This window comes from Epinephelus moara, chromosome 18, assembly GCF_006386435.1.
Source record: "Epinephelus moara isolate mb chromosome 18, YSFRI_EMoa_1.0, whole genome shotgun sequence".
Taxonomy (NCBI): Eukaryota; Metazoa; Chordata; class Actinopteri; order Perciformes; family Serranidae; genus Epinephelus; species Epinephelus moara.
In genome coordinates, this window is record NC_065523.1 from 26277521 (window position 1) to 26291393 (window position 13873).

Below are 13873 nucleotides of genomic sequence, written 5' to 3' on the forward strand. Positions count from 1 at the left end.
AATGACATGGCAATTAAAGTGCTCCAGAATGTGAATTACACCTGCGATTAAATGCTATGAGGATCCAGTGTAGTAGAAAATTATCCTAAGTGTGGTCTGCTGCAGTGAGAGGATGTGAGCTGATGAATTCACGCAGTCTGGTAGCTCATCTCTGGCTCCTCTGCAGGCCGGCTCTGTGTTGAAACAGTGCATACAGTAGATTTAAAAAGGAAAATTTTGCAGCAAGGATAAAAAAAAGTAATCAAAAAATTATATATTTACAAGTTCTTTATTTCTTTAAAATAACATAAAGGAAAAATTTGTTGTTATCAATAATACAAGTACAAAAAATGTATCAGAACACAGAGGAATATACAGGACAGAGCATGACGGTGACAGCGTAGGGAATTATATATGGTTCAAACAGATAAAGATCCTTGGTATATTATGAAAAATAGGGAAAGAAAAAAAAAAACTGGGCTCGTCAGGGGAGGATTGGATTTTTTTCCTGGCTAAAATGTCTAAATGTCGTCAACTTGGCACCAACAAACCTGCTCTCTTTCCAGTTTCAGCCAAAATGCTGGCAAACATTCTCCAATAAATAAGGCACTGCGATGGGCCCAAAAGCAGGAAATGTACATGTGTGTGTGCGAGCGTGTGTGCACTTGTGTGTGTACGTGTGTGTGAATAATCTGATTAAGTGGACCACAACTGATGACAAACTTTCACATTTTATATCGTGCATAAATACTCATCTTAAATCACTCTTAAGGTATTTCTATTAATAAACAATGACATTTATTACTGGGAATTTAAAAATGGCGCAGAGGAGCTGACGTCCGTATTTAACATGACATGAACATTTGACAAACAAAGCAAAACGCAGCCTGTGACAAAAAGATACGAACATATGATGTGCTGTTTGTTTAACCGGGGGGGGGCTGACTGATGCTGCGTCACACAGACTGACTGTGTGTGCGTCACATGTTGGCAAAGTGCTGACTGGCCCCCTTCCAACATGCTGTACTGACAGACTATGTAGTGATCAAGTGCAATAATGAACATCATCACTTCCCACATATGTTGATACAGCTGTGTGCATGAAGACGGGAAACTGTGCTGCTGTTACGGCATGAACTCTTAAAAGCTAAGAAACAAACTTAAAAGTAAAAATGGACAAGATTAACAGGTTACTGGTTAAGGCAGTTCTGACACTGGAGGATACTGAGCGTCAGTCCGTTGTGTTCGGCAGATGCCTAAATGTTTGGCACCACAGAGGTTAACTGTAAGATTTGGAAGCAGGTAAAATCGAGCTGCGGCACGTTACGAAGAATCAAACTTCTCTTCACTCTCTTTGTCAGTGATAGTGAGAGGATAGTGTTTGTTAATGAGGCGATAAACTGACATGAACAGTCCGTTCAGCCGCCGAAAGTCATTGAGAATAAAGTCCCTCTGGCAGGCTTTGAGTTTCTTTCCCACCTGTGAGATGGAAGCTGGATGGAGTGGAGGGCTGGAGTGGTGGGAAGACTGTCAATGAAGGTCAAAAGTCTTAAAAGCAAATGAAATACACCCAGTTGAGGTCATCTGCAGCGGGGCAGGTGGCGTCTACATCTCGTGGGCGGCAAGATGGTGCTCTGGGATACCGTTGGCGTGAGCCACTCCCGTGTTATTCTCATTGAGGCGCCTGACGCGATACATTTCATAGTGGATGCTGCTGGTGATGTCCTTTATGTTCTGCATATGGGTCCTGGAAGAAACACATACATACACACCCATTAGAGACTAGTAGAAGAGACAGACTTTACACTAAACAATGTGTTCTGCTGATGGTGTCTGACCTTCACTGTGCACTATTATATTTTTTCACATTTATCTGCAGACAGGGAAACATTGCTCTGTGATGTCACAAAATCCTGTTGTTCCTTAAATCTTAAATTTAGTTTTAAAGCTGGATTGCAGAACTTTTGTCCCCTCCCTCTGGCAGTGAGAGTAATTACATAAACACTGATGACGTGATCAAGATCAAGATTGACTTTATTGTCCCACAAAGTGAGAAATTACAATAACAATAACAGAAAAACACAAAAAGATAAATAGAGTAATAATATCAAACGCTGAAAAGGCCTCTACAAAAATGCAAATCAGCAAATTATCTTACATTATTTAAAAGCTTTATAGACATAGGTATGAATTAATTTCTAAATCTGTGCAGACTGAACAGATTCAAAAGTCATTCATACCTATGTCGATAGCTTGTGACGTATACCTGCAGGTGAACTTGCTCCATCTGCCCACCTCCAGGAGCGCTCTCTTTTTTACTTTAATCCTCTGAATGCGCAGTTTGTTTTTAATCTGGAGCAAACACTACAGAAACTTTTCGTGGGATGTGTCATTGGGTTTTCCTCCACTGCTTGCACCATGGTCTCTTCCCTCTTCTTTTTAAAAAATATTCTTTATTTAAAACTGTCAACATATATAGTATCTACGGCTGGGTGCCAGTACTCGATACCATTCAGGTACCGACTGAAATAGCCCAGTATCAAGTAGTTTTAAAACTTCTCCAGTCATTTGATACCTGACTTTGATCCCCTTTGTACCCAGATGTAGAAAAAAAATAACTATTTGTAAGGTTTTGCTTGCAGCCAATCACAGTTACTGTTCGATCTAATGCAACATGTGACTGGCCCACCACAGCTGCAGTCAAAACCCACAGCCCAGTGCAGTGTATTTGACAAAGTTGGCAGTTCAGCGTGCCGAGATGCCACCAAAACTTTGGAAAATATGACGCATGCTACACGCCTGCTTCTATTTACATAATGGATACTGAATGAAGCGGAGGACAGAGGTTTTGCAATCAGGGCACCGAGGCTCTGGAACGACCTGCCCGAGGATATCAGGCTGCCTGAGTCACTGGCTTCGTTTAACTCTCTCCTAAAAACTTCTATCAGAAAGCATATCCTGACAATCTGAGATGTCTGTCTATATTATTGATTTTATTTCCTATTTATTATCTTGATTTTAGTTTTAGCCTTCCTTATCTTTTATTTTGGTAACAACGACTTGAATGTAACAGATTTTAATTACATGTAAAAGTCCCACGCTCCAACTTTAAGATAACCACAACTACTCTGGAAACCAATCGTGATCCAGTAAGCGACTTACAGAAGTGTAAGATGGAAAGTTAAAACCTCTGGATTCTTGATAGTTTAATGTGGCTGGATTTATAGATGTATTTTTAACTAGATTACTGAATGTATTGTTTGTAGAAAAAAACATTTCAAATGCAAACCATTGTTCAAAACAGAACATATTTGTCACAAAACACACACTGACACAAGGCTGTGATAAAGAGGTGAAATTCTCTTACCTGATGAGGAGATCCCGTAAATAAGCAAACTCACAGTGGGCAATGTTCTCAACTGCAGGAGAGACAGAAGTTATGAGTTATCAGAAATCATTAAAAGTGAGCTAAAACAACAGACAGACATTATGACAGCTGTGAGCTCTGCTGTGTTGCTGTTGGGTTTCCTAAACAGTCCACTAGAGGGAGTGAGTGATCTCAGTGTGATACAGAGATACTGTGTGTTGTTCAACACTCAAATGCCCCTCGACCAGCAGAGATCTCTATTGCTATCCTTATCTTCTTAGAGTTGTCCTGAAGAGAGATAAGACTAAATGCTCAGAATTCCCTGTGTGTGTGTGTGTGTGTGTGTGTGTGTGTGTGCGTGTGTGTGTGTCTGCACAGCACACACTGCAGGAAATGAAACCTAATGAGACACTTGATAGAGGGGCGGTGTCTCCTGTCTGGAGTGGGTAACATAATTAAATATTGAAAGATGAATCCTGCAGCATGAATGGATGTTAACAAAACACATCACTGTACTGACACACTACAGGCTAAATGATACTCTTAAATTCAAAATAAAACAAAAACAAATTAACTAAACACAACTATTAATCCACTAGGTTCAAGGATTTTTCCGCTAGATTTAATAAATTTGAAAAACTGCACCCTTAAAAATGTGCCGTGTCAACGTTTTCCTATTCCCTATGTGAGCATCCACAGTGTATCCTTTGTGATACAAAGCTGGATGTGTGGGGTGTGGACGCCAAGCAAACAAATCAGGCCTCTTCAGACAGACTGTGTCTGCTGAGACAGCTGCATGGCACACGACACCAGTCTGAAGACTGAATGGAGCATTGTTTTATTGACTGACTGACTCACTGAGGTCTCTACCCATCTCCCTTTTGTCTTCTCAACAAAACCACTTCCGGGTTAGTTGGTTAGACTCTGTCCTGACACTGTCTCCCACAACAAATTTAAATAGAAGAACAATACAGGGGGAAGCAGGGAGTGAAATGGGAGGAGATAGCTGTACCTTCAATGGTTCCCCACTTGGTCTTCCTCCCCAGCAGCCTCCTGCCATTGACTTGGTACTCCTGGTCGCTGCCCACCACAGCAAATGGGATCATCTCCTGCTCACAGGTCAAAGGTCAACAGACAATGGAGTCAGAAATTACTCAACTTAAGTAAATTAACAACGACTGAATGGATTCAGGATGACGCTGCTCTGTGTAAAAGCATGTCAGAGCATAAATGAGGATAATAGATTCACAAGTCTTTGCCACATACACTGATCTGCCTCAACATTAAATTCACTGACAGGTGAGGTGAATAATATCGATTATCTTGTTTCAATGCAATGTTCTGCCAGGAAACCTTGGGTCCTGGCATTCATGTAGACACCACCTACCCAAACACATGGCAACAGCACTCCCTGATGGCAGTGGTCCCCCAAGCAAGACACTGCACCATACCACACCACAAAAACTGCTCAGGGATGGTTTGAGGAATGTGACCAGAGCTCAAGGCGTCAACCTGGCCTCTAAATTCCCCAGAACCCAATCTGATAGAGCATCTGCGGGATGTGCGGTACTCAAGAACCAGGTCCAATCCATGGTGGGGCCTCTGTGGATTGGCTGTGGCTCTGACCTCTCGAGGCATGGACATAGGAGCTGTGAAGGTGTCCTGTGGTGTCTGACACTGGGGCTTTGGCAGCAGATCCTTTGAGTTGTGGGTGGGGTATGTCACTGGGCTCTTGATCAGATTGGGATCTGGGGAATTCGGAAGCAACCTTGACACCTTGAGTAGTTTTTGCTTTGTAAAGTGGTGGATTGGAGAGTGGTGTTGCCATGAGGGGGTGTACTTGGTCTGCAACATTCTTTAGGTGGGTCGGGTGGCTTCCACATAAATGCTAAGACAAAAGGTTCCTCCACAGAACACTGCATTGTGACCACATGATCGATGTTATCCACTTCACCTGTCAGTGGTTTTAATGTTGGCTGTACATCTGTAATTGCTTTGAAGTGATGCCCTCACCCTGATCTTCTCGTTGATCATTCTGTCCTCAGCATCCTCGTCAAACTCCTTCTGAGGGTACACGTCAATCCCGTTGGCTCGCAGCTCTTCCCTGATCTGGTGAGAGCATGTTCAAACACAGAGAGAAACACGACAAAGTTTGAACCCACTGCAGTTTTCAAAGGATACAAACCAAGGCCTTTAATTGCGGGAGTAATGAGACACACGTGCTTGATGCAGTTTTGAGAGACATCAAACAAATGTATCTGAATCTGCCCGGTGTACAGATTAAGGTGGTATTAACACTAATCTGCCTTCTAATCTACCCCAAAAGTTTGGGCTTAGTCGTTAATCGCTTTCTGTATACAAACACAACAAAACCTCACAAGATGGATGCCTTTGCATAAACCTGTGCACACAACACGTCTGCCATGCACACACACACACACACACACACGTGCACACACACACAAACCAAGGGGAAGTTTAGCCTCCTCTTTGCTAATGAGAGGAGGGAAAGTCCTGAGATCCTTAAAGACAGCCAATAAAAACATTCAAATGAACGACTGCAGCCTTATTAACCGTGTAGAGGAAGTGGAGAAAGTAAAGGGTGAAGACAGAGAGAGATGCTGTTGTGCTCTTGCTGGAAGGTAGCCATGTTTTGTGACTGTCCAGAGAGAGAGAGAGAGAGAGGAGAGAGCTCAAGAATGAACCACCAAAGAAAACCACAGGAACTTATCCTATCTCTGGTTACTGCTCCACAATCATGGAAAAATGCAAGCATGAAGAGAGAGAGACAAAAAGAGGACGCTTCTAGATTATAGATGTTTATTTAACGGGAGAAAGAGGAGAAGTTTTGCTCAGAATAAAACAGAGATCCATTAAAAAACAATAGCACCAGACAAATGTTACCTTCTTTTTGAAGAAGTCCCTCTCCTCCAGGGTGAGTGTGTCTGCCTTGGCTATGACTGGGACAATGTTGACCACCTTACTGAGACGTCTCATGAATTCCACATCAAGAGGCCGCAGACTGAGAGAGAAAGAGACGACACAGGAAAACAACATGAGACGATTTGTAACACAGAACTTCTCCACCAGGGGGCGGATGTTCCTTACAATTCTCCCAGATGGAGGAACTACTGTAACATACAGTATTTACAGTTCAAGCTGTTGCACCCATGATGTGTGAACAGCTACCTGATGAGATTGAAAGGACTTGTTGTTGGTTTGAGGCCTGTCCTGCATGTGTTTATGGTCATGGATCCTGGCCTGGCTAACAGCACTTCACCAAAGACTGGCCATCCTCAACAAGGAGCCTTGTGCACTCATGCAAGAGTACGCTCAAAAAGACAAAAGTGCAAAATTGATTGCATGCGCCCAGACACCCACGCGGACTCTCTGTCTCTCTTGTCCTTCCTTCCTCTCTCCCATTAGACTTTTTAAGGCAATCCTTGAGCAGCTGCTGGCCAGCCCATGTGACATCTGCGCTGTTGGATCAACATGAAACGTTGCTAGATGGGGCGCACACACACACACACACACACACACACACACACACACACACACACACACACACACACANACTTGAATGGTGCTTCAGGGTCAACTGTGTGTCTGTATATGTGTGTGTGTGTGTGTGTGTGTGTGGGTGTGTGTGTGTGTGTGCACAAACGAGGCTGACAATCCACAGCTGCTTTCAACATTTTCCCAAGCCTGGCCGCTCCACTCAACTAGAGTTACACAAATGCAAAAGCTATAAAATGCGCAGTGAATCTATCACTTGATGGACACACAAGACTGTGTGCACTCTGCCCCTGATTTTTTCTCCTAGTATACGCCAACCCCCTGAGCTCTGAACAGTGAGGGGCTGAACCAACACAGTGTGGAGAGGGACGGCAGTTTATGCAGTTCGATCAGAGCCAGATGTGTGTGTCTGTAAGAGATCCAGGGAAAGAAACTTGGGACATTGTGCTGCTTCAGGGCCTGGCGAAGGCAGCCCATCTTTCCAGTGTGTGTATGTGTGTGTGATGAACTGGTGTTCTGGGATATGCTGCATCGTGCTGAGCGGAAATGTGTGTGGGCGTGTGTGTGTTCGATATGCGGGGTAAGAAAGCAGAGAGATGTTTCACATTGCTTTACGCTGAATAGCTTGAGAACTAACAAAGGAAATCTGTATCTATCTATATGTCATATCTTATCACATGTTTAACACACGGTTACTGCCTGTAACAATGGTAGCTGTTAAAGTGTCAGTTATTGTCATTCTATTGTCACCTAAGTACTCATCCTAGTAGTAGCAATGGTTTATGAGAATGGAAATGCATTCAACACTTTAGTTAGACGTCAGAGTTGCACACAATGTGTTCTGGTGAGTAGAGCTCAATTAAACTTTTGTTTGTATACTCCACAGGGCACCTTTAAAGGAATACTTCACCCGCAGACTTGTCATTTGTATATCAATATCTCACCATGTGTTACTTTAGAGTCTTTAAATAAAACACTTTACATTTAAGGCCTCTGAGGTGTGAATGGGGAGAACTGGTTTGGACGCCTGTTCCTGGGCAACAACAATAAACCAATGTCCAATTCGACAGGTTTCTTTGAGTGTGGTGACCCATTTGTTTTAAAACGTGCTCACCACACAGGTGAAACATTGTATGTCCATAATTCATCTCAGGTAAGTTTCCACTGAACAGTTTCAGAGTCCATCACATATAAGTGTCCATTCAACAGTTCAGTGTCCGTCGAAGGTAAATTTCCATTCATCAATTTCAGTTTCAACATGCTATAAACTCTTCATGCTGCCACACTTAACATGGTCAAAAAACTGTTTGCCTGACCCGTCACACACCTGCTGTTCATCCCCTGCACCTTACCTACATTACCTGTGTTTTCCTGTTCTACTGCGCCATCCCGTGTACAAAAAACGAAACTACATCTCTTTACATGAAGTCACCATCATTATTAAATACAGAGAATGTTACTGTGGCTCCAACAGCTACGTTAAATTCGTAATTTTCTTTTCTCGCATGCCTCCACGGTGAACAAAGAATCCAAAGACAGGAAAATTTCTTGATGAACTGCAGTAAAGGGGGGCCGGGTTAACCAAAAGCAAAACTACAACTATACTATGAGCACCTGTTTACAAACTCTCACAGCACTCATGTCGTACAATCTAAGTCTTATTTATCCAGTCGTATGCTCAAGACTTCCCAAACACAATAGCTTTTTCGCTAAAACATTACAATTAAAAACATGTCAGTAAAAACAGTCTCACAGCAGAGCTCATATGCGTGTGTATGCTCAGGGCATGCTACTTGCATGCATTTGTGAAGTAGTGAGCATACAACTGGATACATGAGACTTGGGATTATACTGCATGCCCCCTTTTATCTCCAATTTATCAAGAGGTTTCTACGTTTTTGGATTCTTCGTCCTCCGCGTATTCAATGTAACACATGGTGGGTAACTGAGATACAAAAGCTCACGCTGGTGCTAGTAAATTCGCATTTCCTAGGATAGCGAAGGTATGAGCCACCCTACTCTTCCTCTGATTGGCTAGTACTCATTAGCCCCTTTTACACTGCCAGATTTTCAGGGAATGTTGGGCCGTTTTGCCGGCAAGCTGCGAGCGTTTAGACACACAGAGCCAGATTGGCGAGTTGATCCAAGGTGCCCAATTTTCAGCCTCATAGGGTAGACATATTGGCAGAACCCTTTTAGTTTAAAAAGACAGAGCGGCCTTCCACAACGGGAGGGGCTGTTGATGACTTGTGGGAGGAGCTGTTGATGACGCTGCATGTGCGACCCACTGGTGGTGGATAAACAGGAAACAGCTGATAGCAGGAATTAGTGAGCAGCTAGTAGCAAGAGGGAAACGCAAACCTGACAGACACTGTAAAGATGAGCAACTGGGGAGACAAGGAATTGTGCACCCTCCTTGCCCTCGCAAACGAAGAGGCCATTAACCTTCAGATGATGGGGACGGTGAAGAACGGGCCGACTTACGAGAGAATCGCCGAAGGACTGACCAGCCGCGGCTTCCCTCCCACGTCACTGGTTACACACACACACACACACACGCTGAGCTACACATTTAGTTACTTGCTCACGCCCCCCATTGCCCCATAAACAAAAGTAGGTAGGCGGCATTTTGCCGCACTTCCCAATTTTGTTTTTATACTGCCAATGCTGAAAGAAGACTGATTGGGCTTTCCTGCAAATTTGCACAATTTCTATCTAAAAAGGGTTAGTGGTTGGGTTGGTTGGGTTTAAGCAGGAGGAGTGAGACTGATTAGGGTTACGGGAAGAATGTCAGGGTAAGCCAATCAGACACAGAGTAAGGCAGAGTAGGTCGGGTCATGCCTTTGGTTTCCTAGGCACAAATTTGCTTTTGATACATGTGAGTAGTTTCAATCTTCTCATCTAGCTCTTGACAAGTAAGCGATCAAGTGTCTTTGCCATAAGTGTTGAACACATTGTGTTGAACACATTGTTTGCTCTCTCTTCTAAGGGCAACTGATGACAGCACTGATATCATTTTACTGTTGTTGTGTTGGGTGATGATAAAAAAGAAGAAGGGAGAATCAATACTCAGGCTTTCTTATTTGTGTGCGTTCAACTTGAGTGCACTTGTACTCAGGCGTCTATATTTAACCAAGCTTGAATGTGTCCTTACCAGTGTCCGGTCGGGGGGATGAAGTATATGCAACAGTGGACTCTGGAGTCTGGAATCCTTTTCTTCCTGTTGATGTTTATCTCCTCCTGCAGGTACGCCTCGTACTGGTCATTAATGAACTTCATGATGGGCTGCCAGCTAGACCACGGCAGGGATGGATTGAGAGTACGATGAGGGAGGAGTAGAGAGGAAAGAGTTGGACAGATAAGTGAAGGAAGGAGGAAGCAAGACAAAGGGAGATAAAGAAGAGAAGGGGTAGATGGGTAAAAGGAGGATGTGGGAAGCAGGGGGGGAGCGGAGAGTGAGAGGAGGAAGATAAGGATGAAGAGTGACAGAGAACAGGAAAAGTAAGATAACAGGAAAAGTAAGGAGAAAGGCAGAGACATCTGGTTAGATGCGATTCAGATGTTTCACTGTTTATATAGCCAACACAGTGATGGCAGAATTGTAACATACCAGTTCTCATTGTTGATCTGGTCTCCGAATCCTGGCGTGTCAATGACTGTCAGCTTCATTCTCACTCCCTTCTCCTCGATGTCTGTACACAGAGAAACACACACTCTGTATTATTATGTCGAACATATCTGTACACTTTATAAACTGCTACTGAACCAGAAGTTGTAGATTTATAAAATGTAGCACAGCTCGCTTGTTTCTTGCCTGCAATCTATCCAGAAACAGATTTGAGGAAACTATTGCTCATAAATTTGAGAACATTTTCAAAACAGCTGCCAAGTTGAAAATGGGCCGGTTTTAAGAGGCTTTAAATATGATATATTCAAAAGATTGTTACAGTCGTGATTACAGTATTTAGAATTAAAGAAAAGTAGAGATGTAAATGGAGGAAGAGGTAACTGTAAATGATTGGAGTGACTAGACAAGCAGTATGTAAGACTTTGTCATGGCTGAAAAGAGATGTGTATTACAGAAGGAAAGAGAAGAGCAGACAAAATCTACAAAATAGCAGAGTATGAGATGGACGTATTTTGGCCAACAGACCTACAAATACAGATGGACAGAAAACAGCCAAAAAGAAGGGACACAGAGAAGAGTCGAGGGCTTCAAGAGAGACATACCATGACTGATGGACTTTATTTCGATCGTTTTGGGGATCTTCTCCTGGGCTGTAGCCAGCACTGACTTACGGCTGACTTTAGACTTGAACAGTGTGTTCATCAGAGTCGACTTTCCCAGGCCACTCTGCCCTGTGAGCGAAAATACAGTCAGAGAGAAACAAACACACATTTCAAGATGACATTTTTTTCCCCCCTACAGTGTTGGCTTGTGCTATAGGTACCGAACAGCCTACACACGGTTACATAGGTGCCATAATAAACCCAAACAAGGTCCGTTATTTCCATGACAGTTTGGACGACTCCGCGCTGTGGGTTTATTGGGCTGAAGCAGTGACAAGCTGCAGGTGTCTGTCTGCACAAACACCGCCAGCAAATTCATCAGTACACATGACTGCAACCCAAACACACCATCAATAAGACAGATTGGATCCAAGGTAAACCAGGTTTTTTTTCTAAAACAACCAGAAGGCTTGAATTAATGTGCACTCAGCAACCAGCGCTCAAGAATCCTCTGAACACTGAAGCTATACGATCTTAAATGCTACCTTCAGTTTCTAATTCTGGGTTGCTGTTTCCTTGCAAGGGCATGATAATGCAGTGAGTCTTCGAGTTCACATCGCAGTCAGCTGATAAATTGCTCTCCATCTGGATAAGATGCACTAGGGGTGATGAACCAGAGAGACTCCCTATCTGTGAGTCATCATCAGCCGTCTGTTTATGCGGACAAGACCCTCTGTGACCCCTGTGCATCATGCTAACATCACCACGGGTTAATGAAGAGGAGTTTGGAGGGCCCCACTGGGCAGCGACCATCCAAAGTTCAACCTCAGGTTAAGTCAACATCGAGACCTTCACTGATTTATGAAGACGCACTCTCAAACAAAGTCGCATGTTCAGGCAGTTGGCAGCACACTTTACATGCAAACATTGATCTGCAGAATCAGTACAGAACAGCTGTAGATTTTGACATGCAAAATTCAGATTTGATCAACTATTAAACTTTGGCAGCATTGATGCAACGGCTTACATACTTTCTTGAACAGCTGTATTCCCCAAAGTGTCTTGGTCCAACATTCTCTCACCAACTATCACAACAGTAATGTAGTGCCAAAGTCCCACGCTATAAGAGTACAGATTTAAATCTGGTGACAATCTTTTTTCTTGATGAAGACGAGACAAAATTAATAACAAAATCGATTTAATGTCTTCAAAATAAAAAGTGTAACTCCCTCCTGCACTGCTCTCTTATTTCTATCTGCTGGTATATAATTCCACCTGAACATGGAAACCAAATTTGTTTAGTTTTGTTTACCATTTCCTCCACAACTTTACATAACTCCGTCTCAACCCTGAGGCTGCTTCTTAAATAAGACTTTTTATTTGTGGATGAAACACGACCAACCGCCTCAACATCACCCAGAGGAGACAGGATACAGTAGGGAGGTGGTGTGAGTTTTATGGTGGCCTGTCTACTGTTGAGATGTGAGTGTGAGTGTGTGTGTGTGTGTGTGTGTAATTAGCTCTCGTTTTAAAGGTGTCTGATCACACTGATGAGGGCTCAGTGAGTCCTACTGTGTGTGGCTGCTTATTAAAATAAGTTTGGGGCCTCCACTTAGAGTCAGTGATTAGAGAGAAATGTGTATCATACCTGAATAACAGGACGCGTGTTATAACAGCAGACTGAAGATGTTTTGAGACACACATTTAAGTGTAATGGTAATAGGTGGGTACTACGTGTAAAACTGACTTTCGAGTCTGCACTTGATGACAAAGCTCAGAGAATAAGAGAGAGAAAAATTGAAAACCCATCATTTCATTGTGCAGTATGTACAACTTTCTTGCTGTGAACTTAAACTTCAGCTCATGTTCTACTTACCCACAACCATAATGTTGAGCTCAAAACCTTGCTTCATGGCCTTCCTCCTCATCTGCTCCAGAATGGCATCAATGCCCACGTAACTGAAGTCCACCGCAGGGCCGCTGGCCTTCTCCCCGTACAGGCCACCCGCTGCTGGGGACGCCATAGCTTCAGGCACCACCGCCTCAGACATGGCACTGCTGCTGTAGCTGGGAATCACCTCTGGCCCTGATAGGACAGAGACAAAGGGGGGGAGAGAGAGAAGGTTAGAGGACTTGGGGATGGACAGAAAACAAAAATGTGATGAGCAATTTTGAGAATAAGAAAAACTGGTAATGTAATGTAAGATGAGGAAGTAGACGAGAGAGGTGCATAGCAGAGAATGGTATTGGAAAACATCCATGCCACAAGAAGAGCCGCAAGAAACTATGATCCTATGAAAACATCAGTTACACAAGGAACAGCGTACTGTACTAAACTGCCAAGATGCACAAAAACCTACAGTAACACATTTTGGGGAAAACGCTTATTCATAGGGAGTTAGATGAGAGGATCTATACTGTCTGCTAACCATAAAGCTACAGCCAGCAGAAGCTTAGCTTACCATAAAGACTGGAAATGTGAAAACAGTTGGTCTGGCTCTGTCTACATGTCAAAAGTTCCAATAGTCTGCATTGTTCATCCAGGATAAATTAAACTTGCATTGTACTGCACAAGTTGTGTGAGAGTTATAGTCTTGCTGTTGTTGCGTGCGGTCCCCATTTACTTCAATTCATAACGAATGTCTGCCTTTTGTCGGATTTTCTGGTCAACATTGAGGCATGCAAGAAAACCAAAGATTTCCTCACAAATTCAAGGTAACAGTAGAGGTAAGTAGGTATTACTTAATATTATCAGTGATATATTGATGCATGAAAAACATA

The 13873-nt window shown here is 43.2% G+C and overlaps 1 protein-coding gene across 5 annotated transcripts in view; it reads right to left on the reverse strand.

Annotated features, from left to right (window-relative positions):
* Positions 1-248: 248 nt before the first annotated feature.
* Positions 249-13873, reverse strand: part of LOC126404882 (septin-9-like) — a 115616-nt gene continuing 101991 nt past the window's right edge. For all 5 annotated transcript variants that reach the window (XM_050068259.1, XM_050068262.1, XM_050068260.1 and 2 more), the window contains 9 exons: positions 12969-13178; positions 11093-11221; positions 10473-10554; positions 10017-10154; positions 6251-6368; positions 5360-5455; positions 4359-4455; positions 3347-3398; positions 249-1726 (listed from right to left, as the gene is read on the reverse strand). In XM_050068259.1, coding sequence (XP_049924216.1) covers positions 1585-1726; positions 3347-3398; positions 4359-4455; positions 5360-5455; positions 6251-6368; positions 10017-10154; positions 10473-10554; positions 11093-11221; positions 12969-13178 — 1064 coding nt within the window. In that variant the 3' untranslated portion in view covers positions 249-1584. The remainder of the gene's footprint in view (positions 1727-3346; positions 3399-4358; positions 4456-5359; positions 5456-6250; positions 6369-10016; positions 10155-10472; positions 10555-11092; positions 11222-12968; positions 13179-13873) is intronic.